Source organism: Daucus carota, chromosome 1 (genome assembly GCF_001625215.2).
Source record: "Daucus carota subsp. sativus chromosome 1, DH1 v3.0, whole genome shotgun sequence".
Taxonomy (NCBI): domain Eukaryota; kingdom Viridiplantae; phylum Streptophyta; class Magnoliopsida; order Apiales; family Apiaceae; genus Daucus; species Daucus carota.
In genome coordinates this window covers 40878177-40904816 of record NC_030381.2, presented here as the reverse complement: position 1 = coordinate 40904816, position 26640 = coordinate 40878177, and the positions used below count along the sequence as shown (strand labels likewise).

Genomic DNA, 26640 nt, shown 5'->3' with positions numbered 1-26640 from the left:
TCCGAACCTAACATTAGTGACAAAAAAGAAAAAAATTATAGTTCAGTGGTAGGTTTCTAAACAAATAATAAGTTGGATGGCAAAAAAATCTATTTTCCCTTAGTAATTAAATATTTTTTAAATGCTTAATTCTAGAAAATGGCATGAAATTTTTGTCCGGCCCAGTGTAACGGAAGTTGGGTTTAAGTCCTGTTTCTGCAACTTCAGGCTTGCAGTTCTCTCTCTTCTTCTCCTACTGATTTTTCGATGATCTAGGAAAGGTGGAAAAGCATCCATGATGTTCACAACTAAAGCATTATACTTGTAATGCTCACAAAAAAAGATATCAAGTTAGATGTAAAGCACAAATATGCAAGGTTCATCAAAACACTCGAAGATTTTAATGAATATGCAACATATTCATCTACCTAAACCACCTGTGTAATTGTGTGCAGACAAGTCTTATAGTAGGATAAACGACACGGGTAGCATCTAGGTGTAATCGAATAAGCAGCAGCTGTCAATTATCAAACCAATAATGCTTTTAATGTGGAGTCTGATGGTATTACAAACTAAAGCTGCAAAATGTAGCAAAAACAGTGGCGGTCCATCGACTATCCACTACAGAAAACGCGACCAAATGTCAATTTTACAGGGAAGGGAGATGCCAGAGAAAGGAACTCACTCCACCTTTTAGAAGACAGGGAAGGTCCATACTACTGATTTGATAATCTAAGGCATGTAACAACATGAACAAAGCAAATATTCTGGTAAAGGCTTTGTTCAGAGTATATTGATCTCTCAGAGTCAGAATACTACACATTTTCCCTCAACATAACAACCACAATCAGTAAGAGTGTAACACTGATAATCTAAATGATTCAAAAGCAAAAGTAAAATTATACCTAATTAAATTTTCATTCATTCTAGTGTACCAATAGGCACTACAAGTACAAGGAAACACATAATTCATATTCTTTTCTTGGTTTCATTGGTACAGTAAATTTTTCTTGCATGCAATCTGCTGTCACATTTTCATAATTACATTTGCAAAATTTGAATGTGAATGAACCAACATGAGTTAGCATATATAATAACAAAGAAACCTAATGGTATTATATTGAGCAAAGCTTCAAGCCAAGTAACATAAAAACGGTACAGATTACAACCTATAAATATAAAAGGTTAGAGATATGGGAAATACATAGGCACGAATTCTTTCTTGTCACATTAGGATCGTATATATCAAGATATCTTCATTTAATAGGTTATAAGATCGTATTAAGATATCTTATTTTCTTTTCTTTTTATGATTTTACAGATTCGACTATATATCCAGTATAGGGTGCTCTGAACAATTTAGTAATTTACCACCAAAAAAAGGTGTTGCAGTCCAGAGGCCCCAAGATGATTTCCCTTCTCCCAGTCGCAAACTTCTTCAACTAGCGACAAAGCCTTGTGGCATAAACTTTTAATTACAAGATTTAAGTTTATCTTTCTGCAATATGAAGATTTATATCATATGAAGAATTTGTTTTAGACCGAGTGAAAACATATTCTACAAGCTTGCATTTTAAGCACGCTTACCTGATGATTGGGGATTAGACACAATACCTGATTTTTTAGGAAACGAAACAAAGTCTGACATTCTAATATTACGATCTCATCCTGTTCTGTCTGTCAAGGAGACTGTGCATAATGGTTTGTAAGCTATTTGCAAATAAAGGCCTATAGTTGATGCAAAGGCCATGCAAAGAATTAGAATCGAAAGCGCAGTAGTACTCAACAGCAATGCATACCTTTAAATAACTTATAATTCTATCCAGATAGAAGCAATTTAATTGAGCAATTCAGTATCAGTAGAGAAGGAACTTTAACAAGAACAATAAGGACATTTCATTGTAATAACAAAGTCGTACAAATGCAATTAAATGGTCATAGCAGAATCCTACCTAGAATGAGCTGATTGGAGTTTGCTAATTAATCTACCAAACAAATGATTTACACAGCTAAAATAAATGTTACACTGGTCTCATTTTCTTAAACTATCAGACCTGATTGCTCCTACTCTTATAGCCATTTATTGAAGCCTCTTTTGTTCTTCGCAAAAACTCTCTGTGACGACAAACACGTCCCTGCTTCATAATATCTTCAAATATCTCATTCCAGATTTTGTCCAACCGGAGTTTTTGTTCCTCCAATTGCATCTTCTTTTGCCTCAGCCGCTGCAATACAACTACCCTTCCTTGTACACGTGCAACAGAATCCGACTTCAAAATCTCTACCATCGCCTCACCAAAACCACCATCACGATCATCATCAAAGTCATTATACAACTTTCTAATACACTTGAAATCAAGAACTGTTAAACACTCCTCCAAGTTATCAACATTTTTCTCCAATTTCTCAATCGTTGAATCTACCCGTGAGAAAGCCAAGTCCATCTCGAACAGATAAAATTCCTTGACATCCATCGTGGCCTCATACAAACTATTATATCCTTTATCACTCGACTTGTCTTTCTTCTCACCGTTGCTCAACGATTCATATTTCTCGCCCAATTTGTCCTTTTCACTATTTCCCCACAATCCAAGTCTCTTCTTCTCATCACACTTTTTTACTGACTGTGAAATCACGCGATTCGATTCAATAAACAGGTCAGGATCATCCCTAAACAAATCCTTACAAATCTGATCCACCTGACAATAACTAATCCTCTTCTCATAATACGCCAAAACACTTTCAGTAAACTCAATCAAAACACGAAACGCAACATCATTCTTCTCCACACACCGATCACGAATCCTATCGAACAATTCGCTAGAAGATTCACATAAAAACCATGACTTATCAGCCGTGCAGAGCCTCTTGCTGGGAGGATGATCTTCATCACGAATCACGTGATCATCGTCGTCGTCGTTCTCGTTGTTGTTGGCAGCAGAGAATTCAGACGTGTTGGGCAAGAAAAGCTGGAGAGCGTGGAGAAGGTCAGGATGATCGTCGGCGAAAAGAGAGTTGAGTTTGGAAATGAGACGAGTATGATCTTGTTGCAGCTTCAGACTAGCGAGAACTTGGGCAAACTCGTTGAATTTAGAAGGTTGGTTAGTGAATCTCCGTTTCACAACATAAACAAAATCGATGGCTTCTTGTTGAAGGTCTTTCATGGTGGTCTATGTCGTAAGTTAACGCTGAGTATGTGTTGGTATATATACATAACTCTGGCTACTCCCATCAAACCTAGGAGTGGAGTTTGCTTTCTCACTTCGAATCATATTGGGATTTGTAAATTGTGATACAACGGCTCCTTTTCTCTGTTTTTTTTGAGTTTACCCAGAAGCATGAATATGTTCAAGTTAATATGACGTTCCCATCAGTTTTTTTTTTAAGTACTTTGACGTTTTAATTTTTGACACATATATAAATTCATCAAAATTATTTAATTTTTTGGAATAAAAATATATAATTAAAATTTCAATTCATAAAAATAAATCACAAATAAATAAATTTACTATAAAGTTGCAACATCTAAAATATTGCGTCAGAATTCAAAACATTAAATCAAAAAGATAGAACTAATTATTAACATTTTCTGAAGCTAGATGGCACATTTTACTGATGACTTATTACTATAGTTTATGATATCTTATCCAGCACAATATCATATTACCTGTGTTTTCTCTTCTGACAAAATCACTTTATAAATTTTGGATTTGGTCTTTTTAACAGATTATGTAAATGGGATATTTCATTTCCGCGTAATCTGTAATAAAATGCAGCAAAACAACGTAAGATCTAGTCAATCTTTCTTACAAGCACAAACTTTCCCTGTGATAGTCCTCTAAAACAAAGAGGTTCAATGTAACAATCAGTGATGTGCATAAACCTCTGCCATTATAACGAGGATCAAAACTTACAAGATTACAGTCACCACTAGTTAGAGAACAAGGGTTCGGTACCTACATCAGAGCATACTATTTTCTTCCGTGCATATGCTACTAATAATCGATTGTCATAGACCAATCGCCAGAGAAAGAGATGGTCTAAACCCGACTATAGATGTTGGCAAAGAAAAGATTTATGAGGCATCAATTTAAAAAACATAATTTAAAGCAGTTGAATACCTATGGACAAAAGGACAACAATAACAATATCATAATTTTACAAGTGTAAAAGACTGAACGAAAGCTGCACCAGGGTCGCATCATATTTATAAATCACTCGATTTTAACTAAAATTTCAAATCAGCAGATTGGAAACTAGCAGGGGGAGAAGGATAAGCCTTTTAAGAAGGAAAACTTTAAAAAAAAAAAAACTATTGCTGAGAGTTCCAAGGATGTATAGCACTCCAAGACATTTTCACAAGCAGCATGCAACAAATTAACAGCAACATGTAGAATGGTTAGGAGATAGATTTATGTCAGAAACACAACCATCCATAAAAAGTCAGAAAACATACACAAGTATATTTGCCTATGTCTTTACTATGACATCTAAGAGAACAAAGACTGACATGCCCAACCGCTGTTAGGATCATTTGGAAATTAGGATCATTTGGAAATTACAACTTGATATCATCAGACAGCAGCTAAACATTCTCATAAGCCTCCTCCTCATCATCATCTTCAAGATTTTTTGCACCATCTTCCTCAGGGTTGTTCACACGTTCACATTCATCGATCCACTCACTGTATCTGCATCCACAATTTTTAATCATACATCTTTCAAAGAAAAACTGTGACAACAGTTACGGTTCTCATATTTATCCAAAGGATTTACTTACATATCGATTGCTTCGGTCAGAGCTGCAAACACCATCAAAATAATTTAGTGCACATCCAAGGAACCAGTAAGGAATTACATTTGTGCAGGATGAATAGACAATCTCATGTCATTTAGTTTTTAGCAAGTGGTCAATTAACAAAGCATGTAAAGCAAAAGAAAAGGTCCTAAATTAGTCAACTCAATAACAAAGCATCAGAAACATATCCGTCGATAATTTAGTATCAGTGATATGTCCCTCTGCCTTGTTAAGGAAGATGACAGGACAAAATTAAGCATTCCAGACAAAATCATCTAATATTTAGTTTCCAGTAACAGTAGTACTAGAACTCAATAACAAATGCATCAGCAACATATCTCTCAATAATTTAGTATCACGGATATCTCTCTCTGCCTTGTTAAGGAAGATAACAAGATGAAATACAACAATCTGGACAGGATCATCTGCACGCAATTTAAGGCTCCTATGTAATGTAGTTTCATAAATTATTTTAACATGTTTTTCTTCTGAATAAAAAATTTAATGTTCAAACTTTTCGGAAAAAGAAAATTTCAAAAACAAGTTTTATGTACGTCGTAAAGATGCGTGTCAAGCAATGTAAAAAAAGTATTGACAAATGGAAGCGACGGAGGTAGTAATAATTAGTTACCAGTAACAGTTGTGCTAAAACTTTCTTGACAGATCCTGCATGAAGCCTCACCAATCAGATTCTTCATATCGCTGAAACAAATTTTCTTTTAGTTCAGTACATTAATATGCAATAAAATTGTAAATAATGAACTTGCGCTTTCCATAATGAGCAACCCTACATCAATATACAAACATTGTAATTGCAAAAGCACACATAACATCACAACGGACAGAATGCAAAGTCCAACTACAGAAGTGAAACAACACAATCCCCACAGACAAAAAAAAAGAGAAAAAGAAGGAAAGTTGGTATATCTAGAGCAGTAGAACCATTAGATATGCCCAATCAAAAAAACAATATTAACCTTAACCCTACAACCTTGACCGCGTGTCTGTCAACTGCTTCAACAGGAAAAAAAAAACTCGTTTATTTTTTACACCCTCTTTCACATATTGTCTCAAAGCATTCTGCCAGATGTGGAACTCTATTCAAGAACAGACTCAACCAACATGCAGATATATCTTTCTGACATTCTGCAACCAGTGTACTTCCAATACAGTTTCTAAACAGAAAAATATACACAATCTGTTTATCGATATGATTATAATAAAGCCCGCCACTCTTTTGACCTGTACGAAAAAATATTTTTGACATATGTTTTAAATTTTACTATCTCTTAATTTGATTAACTGCCCTATTTGTCAACAGATACAGCTCTAAAACAAATTAAAATTCTAGACGGCAGTAATTATAGCTACTTAGCCATGCACGCACTCTATAGCATATAAAATGTAACTCTAAAACTAGAATACATACATACGGCATTCCACGCTACTTCCATGATTACAGAATGGGCAGCTAAATACTGTATCCAGTTTGTCCATCCTTTTCTTGGGTGCTGGCTTGGCCCTCGACTTCCTCTTGCCCATTTGTCAAAAATTATGTATTCCTTATACTGTCATCAGAAGATTAACTTGTAAGTAATTGTTTTTTCGTGAACATGAGAACTCGAATATTTATTCTACGTACAGATGCTATCACATATAAACAGATAGTTGGACCGTTTCAGAGCATAAAATGGATCAAAGTCAAACAAAAAAGATATAGCCCTACCACAACAGCGGGCAAAACTGGCAAGTATCATAGCACTCCAGTCTCCAACTATAATCAATAGTTGTACAACAACATCAATACAAGATAAGGATCTTCGAGCAAATTGCCCGATATATACACTTCCATACTTACACTAATCTACACTTCTACCCTCCCAATTAAATACAGTAAACACCAAAATCTCTTCAGGACAGCTCCCACACCTCTAGTACATACAATAAATATGAAATCTCGAGTGTGTTTATTACTTTAACAGTAATCTCCATCAATTATCATAAAAACCCAGACTATCCGCATTTCAGCCACCAAATACTATCGTTTTCCCTGCTTAAATACTAGGCTTCTTACGTTATCACTTATCACATAGAAACACAAAAGAAATGGAATCTTCCTGGTAACATAACTAAAAAAGCTAGAAGAAAATAAGGGCACCGTGTCGCTTTACTACATCAAAAACAAACAATGGCAGGAAAGCTAATTAACATAACCTGATAGAGTACAATTAAATTCATTTCATAGTTATCACCGCGTCACGACACTCTTTCGTCTCGAATACTCACCAACACATGATCATATTAAGCTATTAATACGCCGGAAGAAATAAAACAAGTAAAGTTTTCCCAGTCCTTTACATAATAAAACACTTAACCAGACAGGATTACGGCCAAAACGACACAGAAAAGGGGGCAAACCCCGAAAAAAAATAAAATAAAATCTAGTCTGAAATGATAGAGCTGCAAAACAAAGCTTAAAACGTATATCAATCAACAACAACAAAGCAATAGATTATTCATCAGCCTCACTCACCGAAAGAAAACCCTAGAATTAAATTAATTTACACAAACGATGTCTACGAATAATCCAAACATTTGATAACAGGTATATACTGTAACAATCACAAACAACAGAAACGAGTAATTGAAACAAAAAATAAAGCAAGAAAGCGTAGTACAGAAGAAAAAAAAAACAAAAAAAAAACAGCAACATGCGTACCTGATGAATATGTATGGAGTTCAGGGAACGATAATAGTACTAGGATATGGAACACACCTCCTCGTATTTATAGCTCTTTCTTTCCTAGTAGTCACGTGCAGAACATTCTGGACCATTGCCTTGCTAAGCCCATATCCCTTTTCACGGGTCAGTGGTCAATGGTCACCGCGTTGTTTTCCGTTTTGTTAAACTAGTGAAAAAAGCCGCGCTTCGCGGCGACGTTATAAATTTTGATATGAATAGCATTAAAATTATTTTGAGTCATCTTCCCGTTAAACATATCACTAATAAAAAAATATTATAATTAGTACAAAAATTTGTATAAGTGAACATCATGTCAAACACAATACTAATAATAAAATTAGTTCGAACTTCCCTCCCGTCAAAGACAATATTAATCCATAATTATTATTTTTAAGATAAAATTAAATATTATAATTTAGATCAAAATTAGTTTGAGCCGCTCTCTTGTCAAACACAGTACTAATAAAAAAACATTACAATTTAGATATTAGTTTAAGTCGCTATACTGTCAAACACAACACTAATAAAATTATTCTAATTATGATAAAATTAAAGATTATAACTGGATAAAAATTAATTTGAACCGTGATACCGTTTTAACAAAAAAAAAATATATTATAACATGGACAAAAAATTATTTTAGCCACTTTCCCATCAAACATAATACTAATAGAAAATTTATTATTATTTAGATAAAAATTAGTTTGGGCCGCCTCCCGTTCCCGTCAAACACAATACTAATCAAGAATCATTTACATTATTATAAAATCAATATATGATTCCTATTTTATATATCCTATTTTATTTTGTAATTATTTTGAACCGCCGTTTCAACAAAAAAAAATTATAACATAGATAAAAATTATATTAGCCACTTTCTCGTCAAACATAATACTAATTGAAAAATTATTATTATTTAGATAAAAATTAGTTTGGGCCGCCTCCCGTGCACGTCAAACACAATACTAATGAAGAATCATTTACATTATTATAAAATCAATATATGATTCTTATCTTATATATCCTATTTTTTTGTTAATTATTATTATTTTATGATTCCTAATCATTGGTTAAAACCTAATTTTTTAAATATAATTCTATTTCTTTTAGGATTACTAAATAAGAAAAAAATTGTATTATCTTTAGAATTCAATAAGAAATACTAAATAAAAAGAAAAAGAGTTGTATCATTTTTAGAATTCAATAAGAAAAGAGTTGTATTACTTTTAGAATTCTTGAACCTTATTTTTGAATTATAATTATATTTTCTCTCCGAAATTTAAGAAAAATCAGAAGACTGAATCGAACAATTCTAGATGCGGGCTTCATTTTTAGAATTCAATAAGAAAAGAGTTGTATTACTTTTAGAATTCTTGAACCTTATTTTTGAATTATAATTATATTTTCTCTCCAAAATTTAAGAAAAATCAGAAGACTGAATCGAACAATTCTAGAGACGCCCGCATCCTCCTTTATATATATATATTGATTATAATTGTGGCTCGAAGAGTTGGTTCAGCTGGTTAAAAGATACTCTCTCTGTTTTGAAATATAGGTAACTTGACTTTTTTGCATATATTTTTAAGTTTTTTGACCGCATGCTTAAAATCATTATTTTCAAAATTTTCTTTTTTTGAATAAAAATATATGATTAATATTATTATTCAAAAAAAAAAATTTCAAAAATAATGATTTTAAGCATGCGGTAGAAGGACTTAAAACTACGTGCACAAAAGTCAAACGACCTATATTTCAAAACGGATGGAGTAGCTGGTTAAAAAGATAGGACTTGTATCCTGTCGGTCACAGGTTCGACTTCCGAAGAGAGGAGAATTTCTGATTATGCCTCCTGGTCAGAGGCTACGTTAAAAAATAAAATAAAATAAAATAGAATTGTGTTCATTATCCTGAAAAAGGAAATATAAATTTTGAACAAAAACTTACATTTTAAAGTTATTACATAAACGGATCCTCTTCAACAAAATTATGTAATTACGAAGTCAACATGCATTTGTTCATAGATTTTTTTAAAGTCTTAAATACAAATAATCAAATCATCCGTACATTTTCAGTATTATTTTTATAGATTAGTTTTTCCTGAAAAAATAGATGGCAAGTCTGAAATAAAAACCTGGAAATTACTCAAAAATTGACTAATTGAATAAAAGGATGGACAAAAACAGATTAACAGAAACATAACAGTTCATAGTTATGAAAATAATTTTACATGAAAGAAAATAAAAAAACATGAAGAAAATGTGTGGGACGGGATAGTAATAAGTTTAAAAATTAAGGGTAAATGTGACATTACATTACATCAAAATCTCGACAGTTCTAGATCTTTCCTAACGTTTAATAAAAACCTCGTCAATATGCACTACCACATACTATCACTTATCCTTGTTCTTCATCTCTCATCTTTTTAGATCGCCTCCCACCCACTTCCTCCTGTCTCTGTAAACTTGTCCTCGGATTTTTCCAAATATCATAAACAAAATTTTGATAAAATCCTTCAAACATTGAATTCATCTCGAATTACGTATCATGCGTCATCTTTCGATCACAATGTCACTGGAATTGTGAATAAACATAGTATGGTTCAATTATGAATATTGTATTATTTGTTATTCTTGCCCGATTCATTGATCTTTTTTTCCTAATTTGCTAATATTGTTATCAATATCTTATAAATTACTTAACAAATTGTGGTTATTATTATCAAAAGAGTTTTAGGTTGAATTTGTAAATTGATTGAAAGCATGTATAACATATATAAGAATAATATATGAATTAAGATTTTGAGTCATATAAATCAAATTATAATTTTATAATTGTAAAGTATAATTTTGGATTTATTTTAATTCTTAATTCTTATGGTGCCATATATCATGGCACAAAATTTTTGATGTGAATTATTTTCCCCAAATGCACATATCAATTTTTCATAAGATTTGATTTATTTGATTATTTTTCTTTTAAATATAAATGTTTGTTGAATATTTGCAGTAAATAATGAAGAAAATGCTCCATTGATATGCTCACAGGGAGCTAGAAGTTCTCGTGGGCCAGTTGATCTCTGCCACCCAGTAAGTTATTAATTTTTCTTGTTATTGCGCAATACAAAAAGCTCATTTTAAACCTCTACATGCTTATGCTTAAGTACTTTCACATGAATCATTCTTGTTATAAATAAATTGTTTGATTGTGATTCTTAGAATATCAGTTAACTGATTTATTAGAAATATCATAGGCAAAATAAGGTCAAGATTTTACATACAGAGATGTATATAAGGATATAACTAATATTTAAAATGAATTAGTTTATATTTTAGTAAATAATCTAATATATAAAATTATTTAAAAAAAAAGGGATGCAACAATCTAAATAGATATCCCGAAAGTTAATCAACACCCTTGGGTCTATATAACGTTTTAATGTTATGGAACTAATTATAGTTGATATTATCTTCTTAGTATTAAATTATGAAAATCAATTATTTTCATTGTCAACATGTGAATGACAGATTAGTGGTGCCAGAATAAAGACGTCTAGCAAGTCATGCATCCACATGGGTTTCTTTGATCTCGAATCATTTCTAGAACTTACTGCACAGCTCGAGAGGTAACCAAGTGATTGTGTTTTTAACAACTTCATTTTCCTTTTTTGTCTATGATTTGTGTATAAATAATGAGTGTCCTTTTTTTAATAGAAATATCACATTTGCTTAAAAGATCATCATGGCAGGACTTTATTATAGACCCCTATTTCAATCAAGTTATTGGAAAGGTATAATACAATACTTTCATGATGAAAGTTTTTTTTTTTTTTTTTTGTAAGGTCTACATATACGTAGATGAATTGTATCGAAATACAATAAACCGCATCCGGGATATCTTTCTTTCAAGAAAGTTTATCATCTAACCGAAAGTCATGCAAGCACAACTCCGGACGCTTAGACAATAAAGCTTAAATGAATGAGAAAAGAACACCCATAAGCCACGAACCAGCTCGCTTCCAAATTATCCTGAAAAAAACAAAACAAACCAAAAAAAACATAAATCTGTATACAAGTAAATCACACGCGCGCGCGCGCACACACATATATATATATATATTTAATGTAATGTAAAAATGATAGAAAATCTAATAAAAACAAAACAAAAGAGTATATATAACAAAAATAAATTAAAAAATATAGAAATATAAACTAATTTCTAACCAAAGGAAAATCCTTTGGTTAGACACATTAAAAATTAATAATTTAAGTGATGAATAAAATAAAGTTTAAAACATGATTAAATATATTATATATAATCATCAACAAGTCAAATAAGCCATAAAAATGGCATCCAAATTGGAACAAAAAGCCATTAAAGGCACAATAAAGCCCCATTAAAGGCACAATAAAGCCATTAAAGGCACAATAAAGTCATGATTAATGACTCCCATAAATGGTACTTAAAGGTATTTAAATATTCATAAAGAATATTTATCCAATCACAATTACAATTCAAAATGTAACTGTTCTAATTAAAGCTAATGGAGACAAATAATGAATAGAGAATAAAAGAGATCTCGTAATTAAAGCCAATCTAATTTAAGAATAAATTATTGCCTAAATATCTAAAAATCATGATAATTATGGATTCAAAACGTAACCTCCGTTACACCATGATTCACAACATCCAAATCCACATAATTATGAACTATCTCCCAAATCAATCTCGTATTTTCAGAAACAAAAAATTCAAGTTTTACAGCTGACACGCCGAGTGAAACAGATATCTCGTAGAAATTGTACTTATCCAATCATAGATCTACACCGATAACAGAAGTTAAAACATTATAATGCAATTCCATTTCAGTTTTATCAAAAAGTTAAAATAGAATTTCTTACGATTGCATATCACCTAGATTCATGCTCACCAATCACCATCACCAAAACATTACAATTAAACCACACGATGAGAATCTCGATAGTTTAATAGATAAAATCAAACAAACATGCATGATAGTAGTACTTGAATGAATCAATATCAGATCTGACTATAATTGAAACTTGAATTGCAACAAAAGTGAAAGAAAGAAATTAAACACACAATTGAGAATTGAGTTGTGATAGATACATACAGATACATGCGTACAAACAAAGAAGAGAGAGTGGTGACCTGAATGGTTGCGGTGGTGATTGGCTCATATCCGATTAGTTCCATCAACGGCAGCAAATAGCTTAAATCCTAGGTAGCTTTGTTATCCCCAATACAAACCAAAAAACGGTGTTATCCATCTCACTTGTAATGGCGAATCTGGACGGCGATGATGATCTCAAAACGGGAAGAAGCCATTAAACCACGTAATCGACATACTAAGCTATTTTATACTTTAAACATCTGTTCTAAAATTCGGTGATTAATCACGATTAGTCACCGATTAATCCCTGTTCCGTAACTCGCCGAACTGATTAAATCTCTGATTAATCCGATTAATCCCCGATCAATTCAATTAATCATTGATTAATCGTTGTTCCGTGACTTCACCAATTAAGTCCGATTCCCGCTTTTTACAACACTAATTTGCATGTACAATTTTTGAATGCAACAAATTATGCTAATATGCACGGTGATACTTGTGATATCGGTGACAAGAAAAAGGCTTTAGTTTGAGAATATATAATGATATTCTTTCCAAAACCAACAAACCCATGCACACAAAAGTGCAAAAGCGCAATGACTCATGCTTAACAAATACGTTTGTAGAATTGTAGCACTTTTATCGTGTGAAAAAAGCTGCAATATTTGGTATGATATATGAGACCACTTTTTTTCATGATGAAAGTTTGGTTAGAATATAATCATGGAAACATTTCGACCACCATTAATCTGAGTTCATTTTTTGTTTGAGTTATTCAGATTCATCGATTTGGGCTGACACCATAGAAGTTAAGATCAAGCTTGATGGTTCATGGTTTGCAAAGAGGGGACCTAAGCATAGATGAATAACGAATTCGATGTCGTGTGACTTGATATGCACGTCTAAGACAACAAACTCATGAGCTTCTTTAGGAGATCCAGTAATTTCCAGTGACTCTTAATAGGCTTGCATGCCAGATGTATCATACTATTAACTTAGTGTTGTTGTATATTTGTATCAATCATGGGGTATAAAAGTCTAAACATAGTAAAAGGTACCATTCAAGGATAATTTTTTTTATAGATTGACAAGATTAGCATGATGCTAATTTTTCTTGTCTTAAGCCTCATTTGTTTATTGATTAATGACAGCTTAATGGATTTCGCTGACCAATTAAGATATTTCATCTCATTTGGTAACTTTTTTCGTGGAGCTGAGTAAAGTGTTGATTCATTCTTTCTTTAAATTCTATCTCATCTGTTCAGCTGGATATATCTATGTAAAATCAACATGTTTTGGAATGATGTACATATTCACGTAGATAATAGATTAACATAAAGTATCAATAGAAAAAAAGATGAAAGCTAATTTTTTAGCTTTATAATGTGCAAAAAAATATTTAACAATTTATGAATTAATTATTCCTTAATTAAATGAAGCCATTAAACGATTCATTTGTTATTTATTTAACAAAGTTTTTTTTACAATTATTTGAATTTAAATAAATATAATTACTTTCAATAACATAATAATATCTATATGACAATTACTTAAATTCAAATCAATTAATTAATGTAAAAATTAGAAAATCAAATCATTCAGATATTATTATAATTTTATATGTCAAATGATATTTATTATTCGACATTCAGATATTTTATTGATTCAGATTATTAAGATATTTTATTCAATCAAATATAACTCATTCAAATTTGTCAAATGACCCCTTAGCATAAGTACACTATAATCTGATATATAAGTTAAATTCCATTATCTTAGGCATGCCTTGTCGAAAGGATAAAAAAATTACATGAGTGCTAAACTTTTTAGCTATTATTCGTTTGTAATTTTAGTGATAATATCTTGAATTGTAAGCTTTTTTGAATAAGTTGTGAAATCTTATTAATATTTGATCCAAGTTATGTATGATCAACTAACTACAAATCATCATATATTTTGATTTTATATGATATGATAGCAAAATTTGTTGTTCATATTAATAAAATCCATAACAGAAACACAAGTCTAAACATACATTCACAAAAATATTGATAAAATCTGGGCTATGTATGAAATATATTCCCTTTTAGCATATTAATTGCGATAATTACGATACCCCTGCGAACATTGCAAATTTATGATTTTCTTCAAAAAGTAACTCACAACTTGCATATATACGGTTTATCTCGTTTTCTCTCCATCTCTCTCCTCGATTTCTCTTGCTTTCTATCCATCTCTCTATCTCTCTCTCAAATTACAATCAAAAATCATTTTCATCTCTTAAATTCGTTGCTCCCCCTCTCTCGATTGAGACGAAATAAATGACGTTCATATTACAGCAGATCTCACATTGTGTTGTGTTTAGGCAGATCAAATCATAGGTGGGGCTGTGGGCTGGTAATGATGGTGACTACAGAGGTGGGTGTGACGGGTGTGTAGAGGTGGGAGTGTGGCTCATAGTGTTGTGTTGGGTTGAGCGATCAAGGTAGATTAGAAGTGGGGCTGTGGGCTGGTGATGGTGGCGAGTACAGTCGCAGGTGTTTAAGGGTGGAGAGTGGTTGTTTTTTGGTTGATTTTGTGTTTGTTTTATATAATTGCTATCGGCCCCATAAGGGCATTCATTTTCATTATTTGTAACCACTTGCAACTTATTATGCAAATAAATATAATTTTTAACAGATTTTTTCAAAGTTGCATTTGTGGTTGCATATATATGGTTGCTAGCAGTTGCGGATATGGTTGTATATGCAACCTCCGTATTTTTGCAAATATTTTTTTAAACATAGTATATTTGCTATTTGTTTAAAAAAGTGACAGTATTTATGTAAAAATTCTTTTAGACTTGGGTATTTATGAAAAACAAACCCTAAAATTTATATTAAATTTTAAATTATTACTCATTTCTAATGGAGGAATGATCTAATTTTTTAAGTTAACAATATGACATTCTAGTAGCCTTTTCTGAGTTTAGTTAGTGCATCCATTAATTTATAGTTTTTTTTGTCCTTTTCATTCATGTTTCAATAATTTTTTTTTATAATTTTTGTAAATACTTATTATTCATATTTTATTTTTTTCTTGTATACATCATCATCCAAGTTACTATTCACCGTTCCTTTATATTCATAGAATTTCCAACTATTATTACAAAGAAACATATCATATAAAATGTGAAAATAAAGCATGGACACACATCAATCATTGATGAATATCATTAAGCAACACAACTTGATAGAAGATCATTTTCACACGATCTTAAACTGAATCGTACCGCATTCATTCTTCTAATGGGATCCAGACGAGCAACATAATTGATTTAATTGTATTTACTAAATTAGGGAATATCAGTCAATTCTTCAATGTTCTTTCTTTGGGATCCCCAGCAGTTACACAAATATTGATTAGTTTTATATCCAAAGGAGAAAGTGTCTATCAAATACTTTAAATAGCAGATTACTCAAAAATCATAACTCCGCAAGGATTTACGGAAAATCCTTAAACTAGGGTCACCCTGCGGATATTATGATAGATAGCTAATTAATAATCTTTTAAATAAAATTTAGTTGAGTTTTTAAAATTAAATAAACTTCTTGACGATCACTTTTTGATAAAGAATAATCAAATATATTTTTAATATATAATTCTTAAGTTAATAAATTACGAAATTAATACACACAGAGAGACACACACTAACTTATAGCCGTAGAGTGTTTTTTAATTATTTTCCAATATATATGTTATTAAGAATTTATATGTTTCTAATAAATCCATTGTTAATATTATCTGGTTAATTTGAATTATATGGCCAATGTGATGTAGTTAACTAAAATTATAGATACGGGTTTTATTTGTTGGTGTTGTGATTTTTTTAAAGATTCTCCATAAATTTATTTTAGTATTACGCTAGATTTTTTAGTTGTGAGTTTTACATTATTTGCTATACTTTTTTTAAATAAATGTATTAAGTAAGTATGAAAATAATTTTACATTTAAGAAAATAAAATATATGAAGAAAATGTGTGGAACGGGATTGTAATAAGTTAAAAAATTGAGGGTAAATGTGACATTACATCAAAATCTCGATAATTCTAGATCTTTCCAAATGCTTAACAAAAACTTCGTCAGTATGCACCACCACATACCATCAGTTATCCTTGTTCTTCATCTCTCATCTTTTCCAATCGCCTCCAAACCACTTCCTCTTGTCTCTGTAAACTTGTTTTCTGATTTTTCCAAATATTATAAACAAAATTTTGATATAATCTTTCAAACATTAAATTCATCTACGTATCATGCGTCATCGTTCGATCACAATGTCACTGGAATTATGAATAAACATAGTATGGTTCAATTATGAATATTGTATTATTTGTTATTCTTGCCGATTCATTGATTTTTTCCCTAATTTGCTAATATTGTTATGAATATCTTATAAATTTCTTAACATATTGTGCTTATTATCGTCAAAAGTGTTTTAGGTTGAAATTGTAAATTGATGGAAAGCCTATATACCATATATAAGAATAATATATGAATTAAGATTTTGAGTCATATAAATCAAATTATAATTTTATAATATTGGATCATTTTTTATGAGGTATAATTTTGGATTTTTTTTCAATTCTTAATTCTTATGGTGCCATACATCATGGCACAAAATTTTTGATGTGAATTATTTTCCTCAAATGCACATATCAATTTTTCTTAAAATTTTATTTATTTGATTATTTTGTTTTTAAATCTAAATGTTTGTTGAATATTTGCAGTAAATAATGAAGAAAATGCTCCATTAAATGCTGACAGGGAGTTGGACGTTCTCGTGGGCTGTCACAGTTGATCTCTCCCACCCAGTAAGTTATGATTTATTAATTTTTGTTGTTATTGCACAATACAAAAAGCTCACTTTTAACCTCTACATGCGTATGCTTAATTACTTTCACATGAATCATTCTTGTTATACATAAATTATTTGATTGTGATTCTTAAAATATCAATTAAATGATTTATTAGAAATATCAGAGGCAAAATAAAGTCAAGATTTTACATACAAAGATGGTATATGAGGGATATAACTAATATTTAGTATGAATTAGTTTGGATTTTGGTAAATAATCAAATATATAAATTTATTTTAAAAAAATAGAGTGATTTACACTTTGCACCTCAGAAGTTTAGGCGCTTTTTCGATTTGTTCTCAAATAATTTTTTTTTCCAATACACACTCAATGTTTTAAAAGCGTTTCGATGTGCACCACTTTCACCATCTTCTGTCAATTTGATCGTTAAAATTAACAGATGCTGAGTTTATACTTGCACTCCAACTACATGCGGCATGCATTCATTAAGGTCTGTGACGGGTTTAAGGTTTTAAAACTCCCGTACAAGGATACATGCCAGATATCCATGTACATCCTTCTTCCATATGCTAAAGACGGGCGCCATAATTGGTCGATAAACTTGCCACGGGGACAGGATTCCTTGAGCACCTGCACATTCCAATTGCTCTGAGGGACTTGGCGAGTTCTGGGTTCCCAAATTTAAAGTGTCATTTGGATTCGAAGCAACTGAGGCTTTAAAGGAATTTGGATTGAGGGAACCTTTTATTCCGGGAGGACTTAATACGATGATGGACTCTGAGAGGAATAAGCTCCTTTATGTTTTCAAACATACTTCAGAAATCAAACAAGTAAACTGTAGATTGTATTTTGATGTCCAACGCTTAAAATATGTTGGAAGCACAGATAGGTTTATAAAGTTATTGATGCTGCTAGGTATCATCACGACAAGCTGTTCTTGAGCTTCTGTAAAAAACATATCAGAATTTTAATTTCACAAGATCCTGAAAAGAGGGAAAGGAAAAAGGAGTCATCACTTACAAAAGTACCAATATTTTGTAAAAAAATTCTTATTATATTTTACGTATAATAATAAAATTAAAGTATTTTTCAAGCGTAGTATATCAAAAAACAATTTATCCGTCTAGTGCTTAAAACCGTTGCATACAGATAAAAAACAATCTATCCGTCCAGCGCTTAAAATCGTTGCAGACAGGTATACAACGTTTTTTAAACGCGGATATCCAATAAAATTTTTGATGTAATCCGACAGTGTGGCGTGTGTTGGATAAAAACTCTGCCAGCAATCGTATGTCGGGATCTGGACCCGTTTAAATAATACAGTACTCCTTCTGTCTCTTTTTAGTTGTCACATTTGGGTTTGTGCCGGTCAAATTGACCAAAGTTTGATTGAATTTTTTTAATACTTTATCAATTGATTAATTAAAAAAAATGTCATCGAAAATAACTTATAATCTACTTTAAGATGTGATTTTTTCTTTTTGTTATATGATTTTCAGTTTTTTAAAATAATGAAAGAGTAACTTATAATTTTTGATAAAAAAATTAGTCAATTCAACCGACAAAAACAAAAACGTGACAACCAGGAGTAATTAGTGAGAGCAGAATATAAGTTATAAAGATAGGAAACAGGACCAGGCAAGACTGAGCAGACAAAATGGGGAGCAGACTAATGTTGATACAATCATCTCTCTCCATACACACATACAGAGCTATGGCGGGGGCAGTTTTTGCTTCTAAACCACTCTCTATATGTAGAGTGCAGCAGAAGCAGCAACGCCGCGGCGTTTCCGGTGCTAGGTCTAGTCTGGACCCTCCGGACCTCACTCGTTTGGCCCAAACCGCTCGCATCTCACTCACTCCTGCCGAGGTTTCGATTCATCACAACTCTCCCCTTTTGCAGTTAATTTGGTTTACTTTTTGGGTTTTAAGTTTTGGATTGTGTATGTGTAGGTTGAAGAATTTTCTCCTAAAATTCAGCAAGTTGTGGATTGGTATGTATGTATGTATGTATGTATGTTTATCTGCATTGTGTTTCTCATTGTTGGTATATGCTTGCGTTTTACTTGTGAAGGTTTTAAGTATGTGAATTGTGGTTACGATTACTAGACTATAAAAGCCCTTATTCAATTTGATGCTCTACTCAGCGGCGGAGCCCGACAAAATATTCAAGGGGGGCACTTTTAATTTTTCGATTATTCTCAAAATATGTTACTTAATTAGTTTTACAAATTCGAACAGCAACTACTACATACTGGAACAAACAGACCTGGCTAAACATCCTACCCTTCAAATCTTATTTAAAAACCAACCTGCTACCACAACTGATTTAGACATACAAATCCTAGAGAAGCATGACCATGCTGAAACTACTGCTAGAACTGAAATAGACTGAAGCTGAGATGATTTCATGGAGAGATTTAGTAATTTATCCGGGACACAAATGACAAAACATACGAGTATTACTAATATGTGGGGCCCACAAAGGGAAATCTGTGGGGGCACGTGTCCCCCCAGGCCCCAGTGTGGCACCGCCCCTGGCTCTACTGCTTTTCACCAGAGTGCTACAGCTTCACTGGCAAAGCATTCCCTTTTTACGGATTTAAGACTTTATTGGCCTTTAGCTTTACTGTTCCCTTTTCTTGCTAAGTCCTTAGCATAGGACATGGAAATGGAGGGTATGGGAATGGGAATGGTGTGGAAACCCAAGGGGTGGGAAGGATATGATATAACGACCTATAAGAATTGGGGTTCCCATTCCTTGCAGCCAAATAACTATTCCAAACACTTATGCATGGATTGAGATTCCGTTTCCCGTTAACCGGGATCATTAACCATGAACCAAACACCCCCCAAGTAAACTACCTTCTTATAACTATATATCCCTGGTTATAACCTCTAAGAGTCATTTTAAAGCTTCTTTCTCTTTTATCTACTTTCTCTTTTTAGCTCTTTTTTTTTCTGGACAGCGGTAGGCACTTAAGAAAGTATCTAGGGTGGGGAGTCACTAGCTACTCTTTCTATAACACCGTCGGCAACTAAGAAAGTGAAGTAGCGTTTCATGAATTGCTTACACCGTATGCAACTATAATTGCTTGTATAAGACATTAGCATAATAGCATAACAAGAGAGTCTTTCTCTCTTACTTACCTACAAGGTAATTTACTTCCTCCAAATTGCTAAATAATTTATTTTTCTGCTTCACAATCGAGTTTGGATCATTTTTTCTTATGATTTCTTTTACAATCTAGATTGTTTAAGAATTGTTTTCTTTCTTTTTTTATTTACAGGTTTGGACAACTTCAAAATGTAGATCTTCAGAGCATTGAACCAGCTATTAGGGCAGGTACATGAACAATATCTGACTAACTCCCTTTGTTTACCAACAAGTTCCAAAATTTTAATTTTATTTCTTTGTACAAGTTTGCTCTCTGAATTTCGCCAGCAGCTTAACTTTCCATGTGTGTCCGGATTCACTTGACCTTGGCCCTAATAAGATCTTACAAAGTAAATTTTCAGCAGGTCAATTGAATACTATGACAAACTCTGAATTATTAAAACTTGATATTGATGTCTAGTACTTTAATCATGGAAGCCGTATGTATTAGAAACTTTTGCAAGTATATGGTAAAAAGTGCAACATGTAGTACTTCAATTAGGAGAAGTCTTGGTTCGTACAAGTGTGGCCAAGTAGGTGTAGATGAGGGTCCTGAAAGAATATACCAATAAATGAAGTCTTGGTTCGTACAAGTGTGGCCAAGTAGGTGTAGATGAGGGTCCTGAAAGAATATACCAAGAACATTTATAAGTGTTTTTGTGTTGTAATGTGTCTTGTTTGTGCTTGTAGACATTTATATGTAAAATGCAGTGAGGCAAAGATAGCATAAGAGAAGTAATAGGTGTTAGTTAATCCAATAAAAATTGAGGTACATAAAAGATCACTAATTTCTTTGTGGATATTGGTGGACTTATTAGTTATGTGGTAATCAAAATAATGGGGAATCATTTATAAAGAATATATTAATAGAAGTGCTTATGTTACTGGAGAATATTGCTTAAACCTTCTATTACCCTTAATTTTGTATGTGGTTATCTGTTGTGCATCGTTTTTGTGGATTTCACAGGTTTAACTTCTATGGAATTCCTGTACCTAGACTAAATCACTAAATAGCAAAAGAATTAAAAACTGTCACAGATGTAATAAAGTTGCAACACAATTTGCATGGACTGTCCTTAAATCTGTCTATATGATGGTTGAATACCCTTTTGGTCACTAATGACAGCCCTCTTTATGGTTCATCATTGAACTTCAACAGACTTCAGCTTTCTTGTAGTCAGTTGGACCTTCCATTGCCTAACAGAAATAATAGGGGCATGGCTATATATCTTGTTATGATATAGGAGCATATAATTTGGAACACTTTATTGGAGCAACTGCACAGAATCCAGACTTGCACTGCTAAGGCAGAGAAAACAGATGTTAAAAAGTATTGAATATGGACAATTTAGTTTGCCCATGTTAGGAGGTTTAAATCTAACACAATGCGACTCTCACTGTTTTATGGAGTATTTTTAATATGTCATTGAAATAGATTATTACTTAGCTAATCGACCTATCACTTCTAAATTTGAATGACATAATTTTTCATATAAAATTAACCAGCCGTCAGACATCAACAATTCATTCACACATATCACAGTGCTCAAACAGTCAAAATTTGAATGACACTGCTTTGATGCTGTCATCAGTCAACTATCAGTGAATACCACGATGGCACGATATATGCTACCTGCACGTAAAAACACACTGTTGTTGATCTATACCATAAATTGATACACTGAGGTGATTATAAAGATTTGCTCTAAGATTTCTACTACATCGACATTCATACTATTACTCCCTCCATCCCAACCAAATGTTTATTACATTTGGGTTGGGCACGGAGGTTAAGAAAATATATAAAGTAAGAGTGAAAAAGTAAGAAAATTGAAGATAGTGGTAGGATTGATTGATATTCAATGTATAAAGTAAGTATATTGGAAAAAAGTGGTGGGTGTAGTTGATTTTTATATTATAAAATCCTACTATATTTGGTAAGTTTTGATATGTAAAGAATTGGATGGGGCATCCCAAAAAGGAAAGTGGAAAGAAATGGTTGGGAGAGAGGGAGTATATAACTGTATAATTGAACTGACTTTAAGTAGTTGGAGACAGAGCTCCTCTTTCTTAACATACACACATACAGCAGAAGCACCAATGCATTAAGAGGGGAATGGTAGGAGATAAGGTAATTGGATGATGATGGTTGGACACATTGTCAAACTGCAGGCAGGATACTATAATTGTGGTGTGGACGAAAATTATATACTTTTCTTGTCGAGTGCATTAAGTAGCTTTATATTTTACCAATTGGTTAACTAGTATAGTTATGTTTCACTTGCTAGTTTCCCATTTAAAGACATCTTCATTGTCAGCATTTCCTGTCAAGTAATGTGCAGATAAATTATCATTTCGAAAAACGAGGTTTAGGGTGTTAGTCTGATTAGTTCAGCAACTATTATATTAGTTGAGCTTTTGTTTAGTGAAAAAAGTTGTGTATAAGTTCTAGTCTTTGTATGTAGAAGTCTTAGATAATCCCTGCTAAAGATGTTTCCGGTGACTTCAGATACTGAAGAAAGCAACTGGCGTGATGATTTGCCTGAAACATTTGAGAACAGGTACTAGTTTCTTTATATTATTAATTTTTTTGAAAACAAATACGTCATGGACCTCTTTTTTGATTGAAAAAAATTTCTAATGTGATTATTCTTTCTCTTTCTTAGGGAGGCCATAGTAGCTGCTGTTCCAAATTACGAGGATTCATACATAAAAGTTCCAAAAGTCTTGAACAAAGAGTAGACAAGTATGTTATCTGTCTATCCTTTTTCAATCACCCAAGTCTTGCCTTTTCTTGTTTTGGCCATACCAGTGTCCTTAAATCAAGCTTGACCAGAATTACCTGTACACTTGTTTAATTGGAGATTGTCCTGAAGAAGGAATGAAAAACTTTTATTTTTTATTTATTTTTTGCCAAGTGACTGAAAAACTTTTATTTCACCATCAGACTAAAGAAAAACCAAAAACAGAATATTAACCATCTAGGTTTCATACATATAAACGGAATTAAAATCCAGAGAATCACTTCCAATATTTGACAAGACCTACCATGTAGAAAGCACCTTATAATACTGGTGTCTATGTCATTGTGGTTTTCAGTTTTCCTCGATTGTTTATTTTTTTTTGCTTGCTTCTGTATCTTAATTATTTAAATGTGTACTGCTTGTATTTTGGTATGTGATGACACTATGATCTAATTGTTAGTTTGAAAGAAGTTTGTGACTTTTATCTCTCATGTTCTGTTAGATTACATGGAATGAACTGTGGTAGTAGGAATGAAATGAAAATTGTAGTGTTGGTAGGTAAGTATTCAGAAATTTCATTACTATCACATTCCATTCATACAAATTATATATAGTGCTGAATCTCACAAATTCAGTACCCAGCTTTTCACAAATATCATCATAGAAAAATCACTCATTTTCCTCCTTGTTCTTTTTTCACATTTAATTTGTTTTTTCCATCATCTCCAATTTATACACTTATTACAACCAAAAGGCGCACTACAGTTTGATGGTTCACCCCAACAAGAAAATATAGAGTTTAGTTAGTTATTATTAGCTCACAGATTTCTCTTTGTATCTCAGCTTCAGAAACAGTAAATGCAATGACAAATTGAGAACCAAGAAAGTGAAGCGTTGGCAATTGCAGTCAGATATTCTCGGAGGCACGCATGGCAAGTATAATTGTTGATTGTATCCAGATCTGATATTTGAAAATGCAAATAAATATTCTTGGATATACAATAGTTCGAACCAAATTATTTATATGTTGATGATCTTCCAGGCACATTTAGCTTTTCTTTGTAACAGCACATAAAATAATACAAGATCTGTATCTGCTTATATATGACAAAGTAGGTTAACTATTTGAGCATACACTGTTTAGATTTTAAACACATCACAACTACGCAGCAGATTTGAGCAGCATTACAGACATTGACACTGGCAATCTCATATCAATATGGAGGAAGTATGCACACATAACTCATTGTCCATTTAATATGCAGATTAGCTAGGGGATATAAATCGTGGCTGAAGTCAGATGATCCAGTTGATCAACAGATGGTACTTGGTAGACACGAAGATCGTTTCTCTTAGCACAAGCTATTAAGCCTAGAGCGCACTGGAACTCCCACATTAGGTGAACAAAGTGATAGTATAAGATTAACAATCAGTTTTATTTCTTAGCACTGCCCCATTAGCTCATTACCAGTTTAAGACAGCTCGTGCAAGCGCTAGCTAGGTTCCACTGTTTCAGTAGTGCTGGTGACGAATAAAAATGACAAATTCTTTCTGGATACATAAGATAATGAGTCCAATGTCATAAAGCTTGTACTTCACTTCTTCCTTGCTTCACTAAGCTACTCACTCTAATATTGCTCTCACTAGTCACTCCCACAATAGATGCATCACAGTCAAGTTCAAATAACTTGGCAAACTAAGTAGTCATGCATTACATAATCTTTCCTAAAACAGAGCAAAACCTTTCGCAGCTCCATTGCTCCACTAAAACACTTTCCTTTCAAGCTTTCTATTAACGGGAATTTAACATGATTGATTTTTATTTATTTTTTATAAAGTGACTATTATTTTAAAATGGAGGGTGTAGCTTATTCGTTGCGACACTGCTTGGTATCAACATAAAGTAAGTTTTCTTTAAGATGCAGTTGGTTGTGCCAATATTATGTCTCTGCTTTTTTAATCCATTCTTACATCTTCACACGTGTTTTAATCTCCATCCTCGTTAACGTATCATTATCGTCACGAGTTCGTGTTATAGATTTGGAGCTACAAAAGAGGATTTTCTTCAATGGTGGATTTTCTTTTTAAATAAAGATAATTTAGGAATGAACAAAAAAAAACAAAATTACAAAAACATAACCAAAATATTGTGATATCCAATTTATACCTATATTTGTTTATTATAATATAAAATAGAATCCATATTCTAAATTCATTTTATATAAATTTAGTTTTTGTAATAATATATAACAATAACAATGTACTCCCTCCGTCTCACCAGGTTCCTTATGTTATTTAATGACATGCATTTCGAGACTCTTATAAATTATAGTTCCATAATATTTTTCTTTAAAAATTTTCTGAAAAAAAATTTGACGTTTAAATTTTTATTCAAAAAAAAATAAATTAAAAAATGTTATTGAACTATATTTTATAAGAAACTCAAAATACGTGTAAACTGTAAACGGTGAACATAAACATCCTGATTTGATTGGACAGAGGGAGTATATTATAATTTGATAATAAAAATAGTATAATATATGATAAGTTGATCGAGGAAAAACAAATAAAATTTATTACTTGTATTGACATGTAAAATTAATTCAAATTTTCAAATCCAAATCCAAATACTGCATATCAAAGATCAAGGCAAATTCAAGTTTGAAATGTTTAGTTGGTCAAATTCAAAACATCAAACTAACGGGGGTGTATTCGATTGGGATTTTAATGCATTGTTTTTAGTCTATGGATTTTAATGGATTGTATGGGATTTTGATTTTTTGCGGATTCTTGATGAAATGTCGCAGAGTTGATAGGATTTAGGTACAATGCTTCAAAATCCCATTGAATTTGGTGGGATTTCAAAAAACTTAAAATACACCGAAGAATGCCACAAAATCCATCATTTTATGAAATGAAAAAAAATCCATCAGCATTTGAATACCATCAGATTATAATGGATTTTAAACAATCCTAATTGAATACCATCAGATTTTAAAGCATAATTTAAAATCTCAATTGAATACCACTAGATTTTGTAGCATAGTTTAAAATCCCAATTGAATACCTCAAGATTTTAATGGATTTCAAACAATCCCAATCGAATACCCTCAGATTTCATGAATGCAAAAAAATGCTTTAAAATCCCAATCCAATACACCCCTCTAAATACAGGTACGCTCCTCGTTATATCAATCCTGATAGTCCTTTCTCATGTGAATAAAATAAAATT

At 32.0% G+C, this 26640-nt stretch overlaps 2 protein-coding genes and 3 long non-coding RNA genes across 6 annotated transcripts; 3 read left to right on the top strand and 2 right to left on the bottom strand.

Moving 5' to 3' along the window:
* Positions 1-4368: 4368 nt before the first annotated feature.
* Positions 4369-7636, bottom strand: LOC108212327 (transcription elongation factor 1 homolog). The gene is made up of 5 exons (XM_017384060.2): positions 7497-7636; positions 6207-6345; positions 5409-5479; positions 4760-4781; positions 4369-4670 (listed from the first exon to the last, which is right to left on the bottom strand). Exons 2-5 carry the CDS (start codon positions 6317-6319, stop codon positions 4565-4567), a joined length of 312 nt encoding a protein of 103 aa, XP_017239549.1. The 5' UTR covers positions 6320-6345; positions 7497-7636; the 3' UTR covers positions 4369-4564.
* Positions 7637-9919: 2283 nt separating this feature from the next.
* On the top strand, positions 9920-13858 carry LOC108195375 (uncharacterized). The gene is made up of 5 exons (XR_010287346.1): positions 9920-10112; positions 10527-10606; positions 11045-11142; positions 11231-11307; positions 13431-13858. It is a non-coding gene; the product is annotated as an uncharacterized LOC108195375 (long non-coding RNA).
* On the bottom strand, positions 11241-13143 carry LOC135149172 (uncharacterized). Its single transcript, XR_010287353.1, has 2 exons — positions 12690-13143; positions 11241-11545 (listed from the first exon to the last, which is right to left on the bottom strand). It is a non-coding gene; the product is annotated as an uncharacterized LOC135149172 (long non-coding RNA).
* Positions 13859-16811: 2953 nt separating the features above from the next.
* LOC135149173 (uncharacterized) lies at positions 16812-18584 on the top strand. The gene is made up of 3 exons (XR_010287354.1): positions 16812-16991; positions 17418-17501; positions 17947-18584. It is a non-coding gene; the product is annotated as an uncharacterized LOC135149173 (long non-coding RNA).
* Positions 18585-19105: 521 nt separating this feature from the next.
* Positions 19106-24540, top strand: LOC108209866 (glutamyl-tRNA(Gln) amidotransferase subunit C, chloroplastic/mitochondrial). 2 transcript variants are annotated; one of them, XR_001804746.2, is made up of 7 exons: positions 19146-19377; positions 19461-19501; positions 20798-20853; positions 23174-23225; positions 23331-23410; positions 23911-23966; positions 24252-24540. XR_001804746.2 is itself a non-coding variant. In XM_017381045.2 (6 exons), the coding sequence occupies exons 1-5, from the start codon at positions 19165-19167 to the stop codon at positions 23404-23406; spliced, it is 438 nt and encodes a 145-aa protein (XP_017236534.1). In that variant the 5' UTR covers positions 19106-19164; the 3' UTR covers positions 23407-23410; positions 24252-24540. The 2 variants fall into 2 exon arrangements, 1 of the variants encoding a protein (XP_017236534.1); XM_017381045.2 differs by lacking the exon at positions 23911-23966 and having other exon boundaries at positions 19106-19377.
* The last annotated feature ends 2100 nt before the right edge of the window (positions 24541-26640 follow it).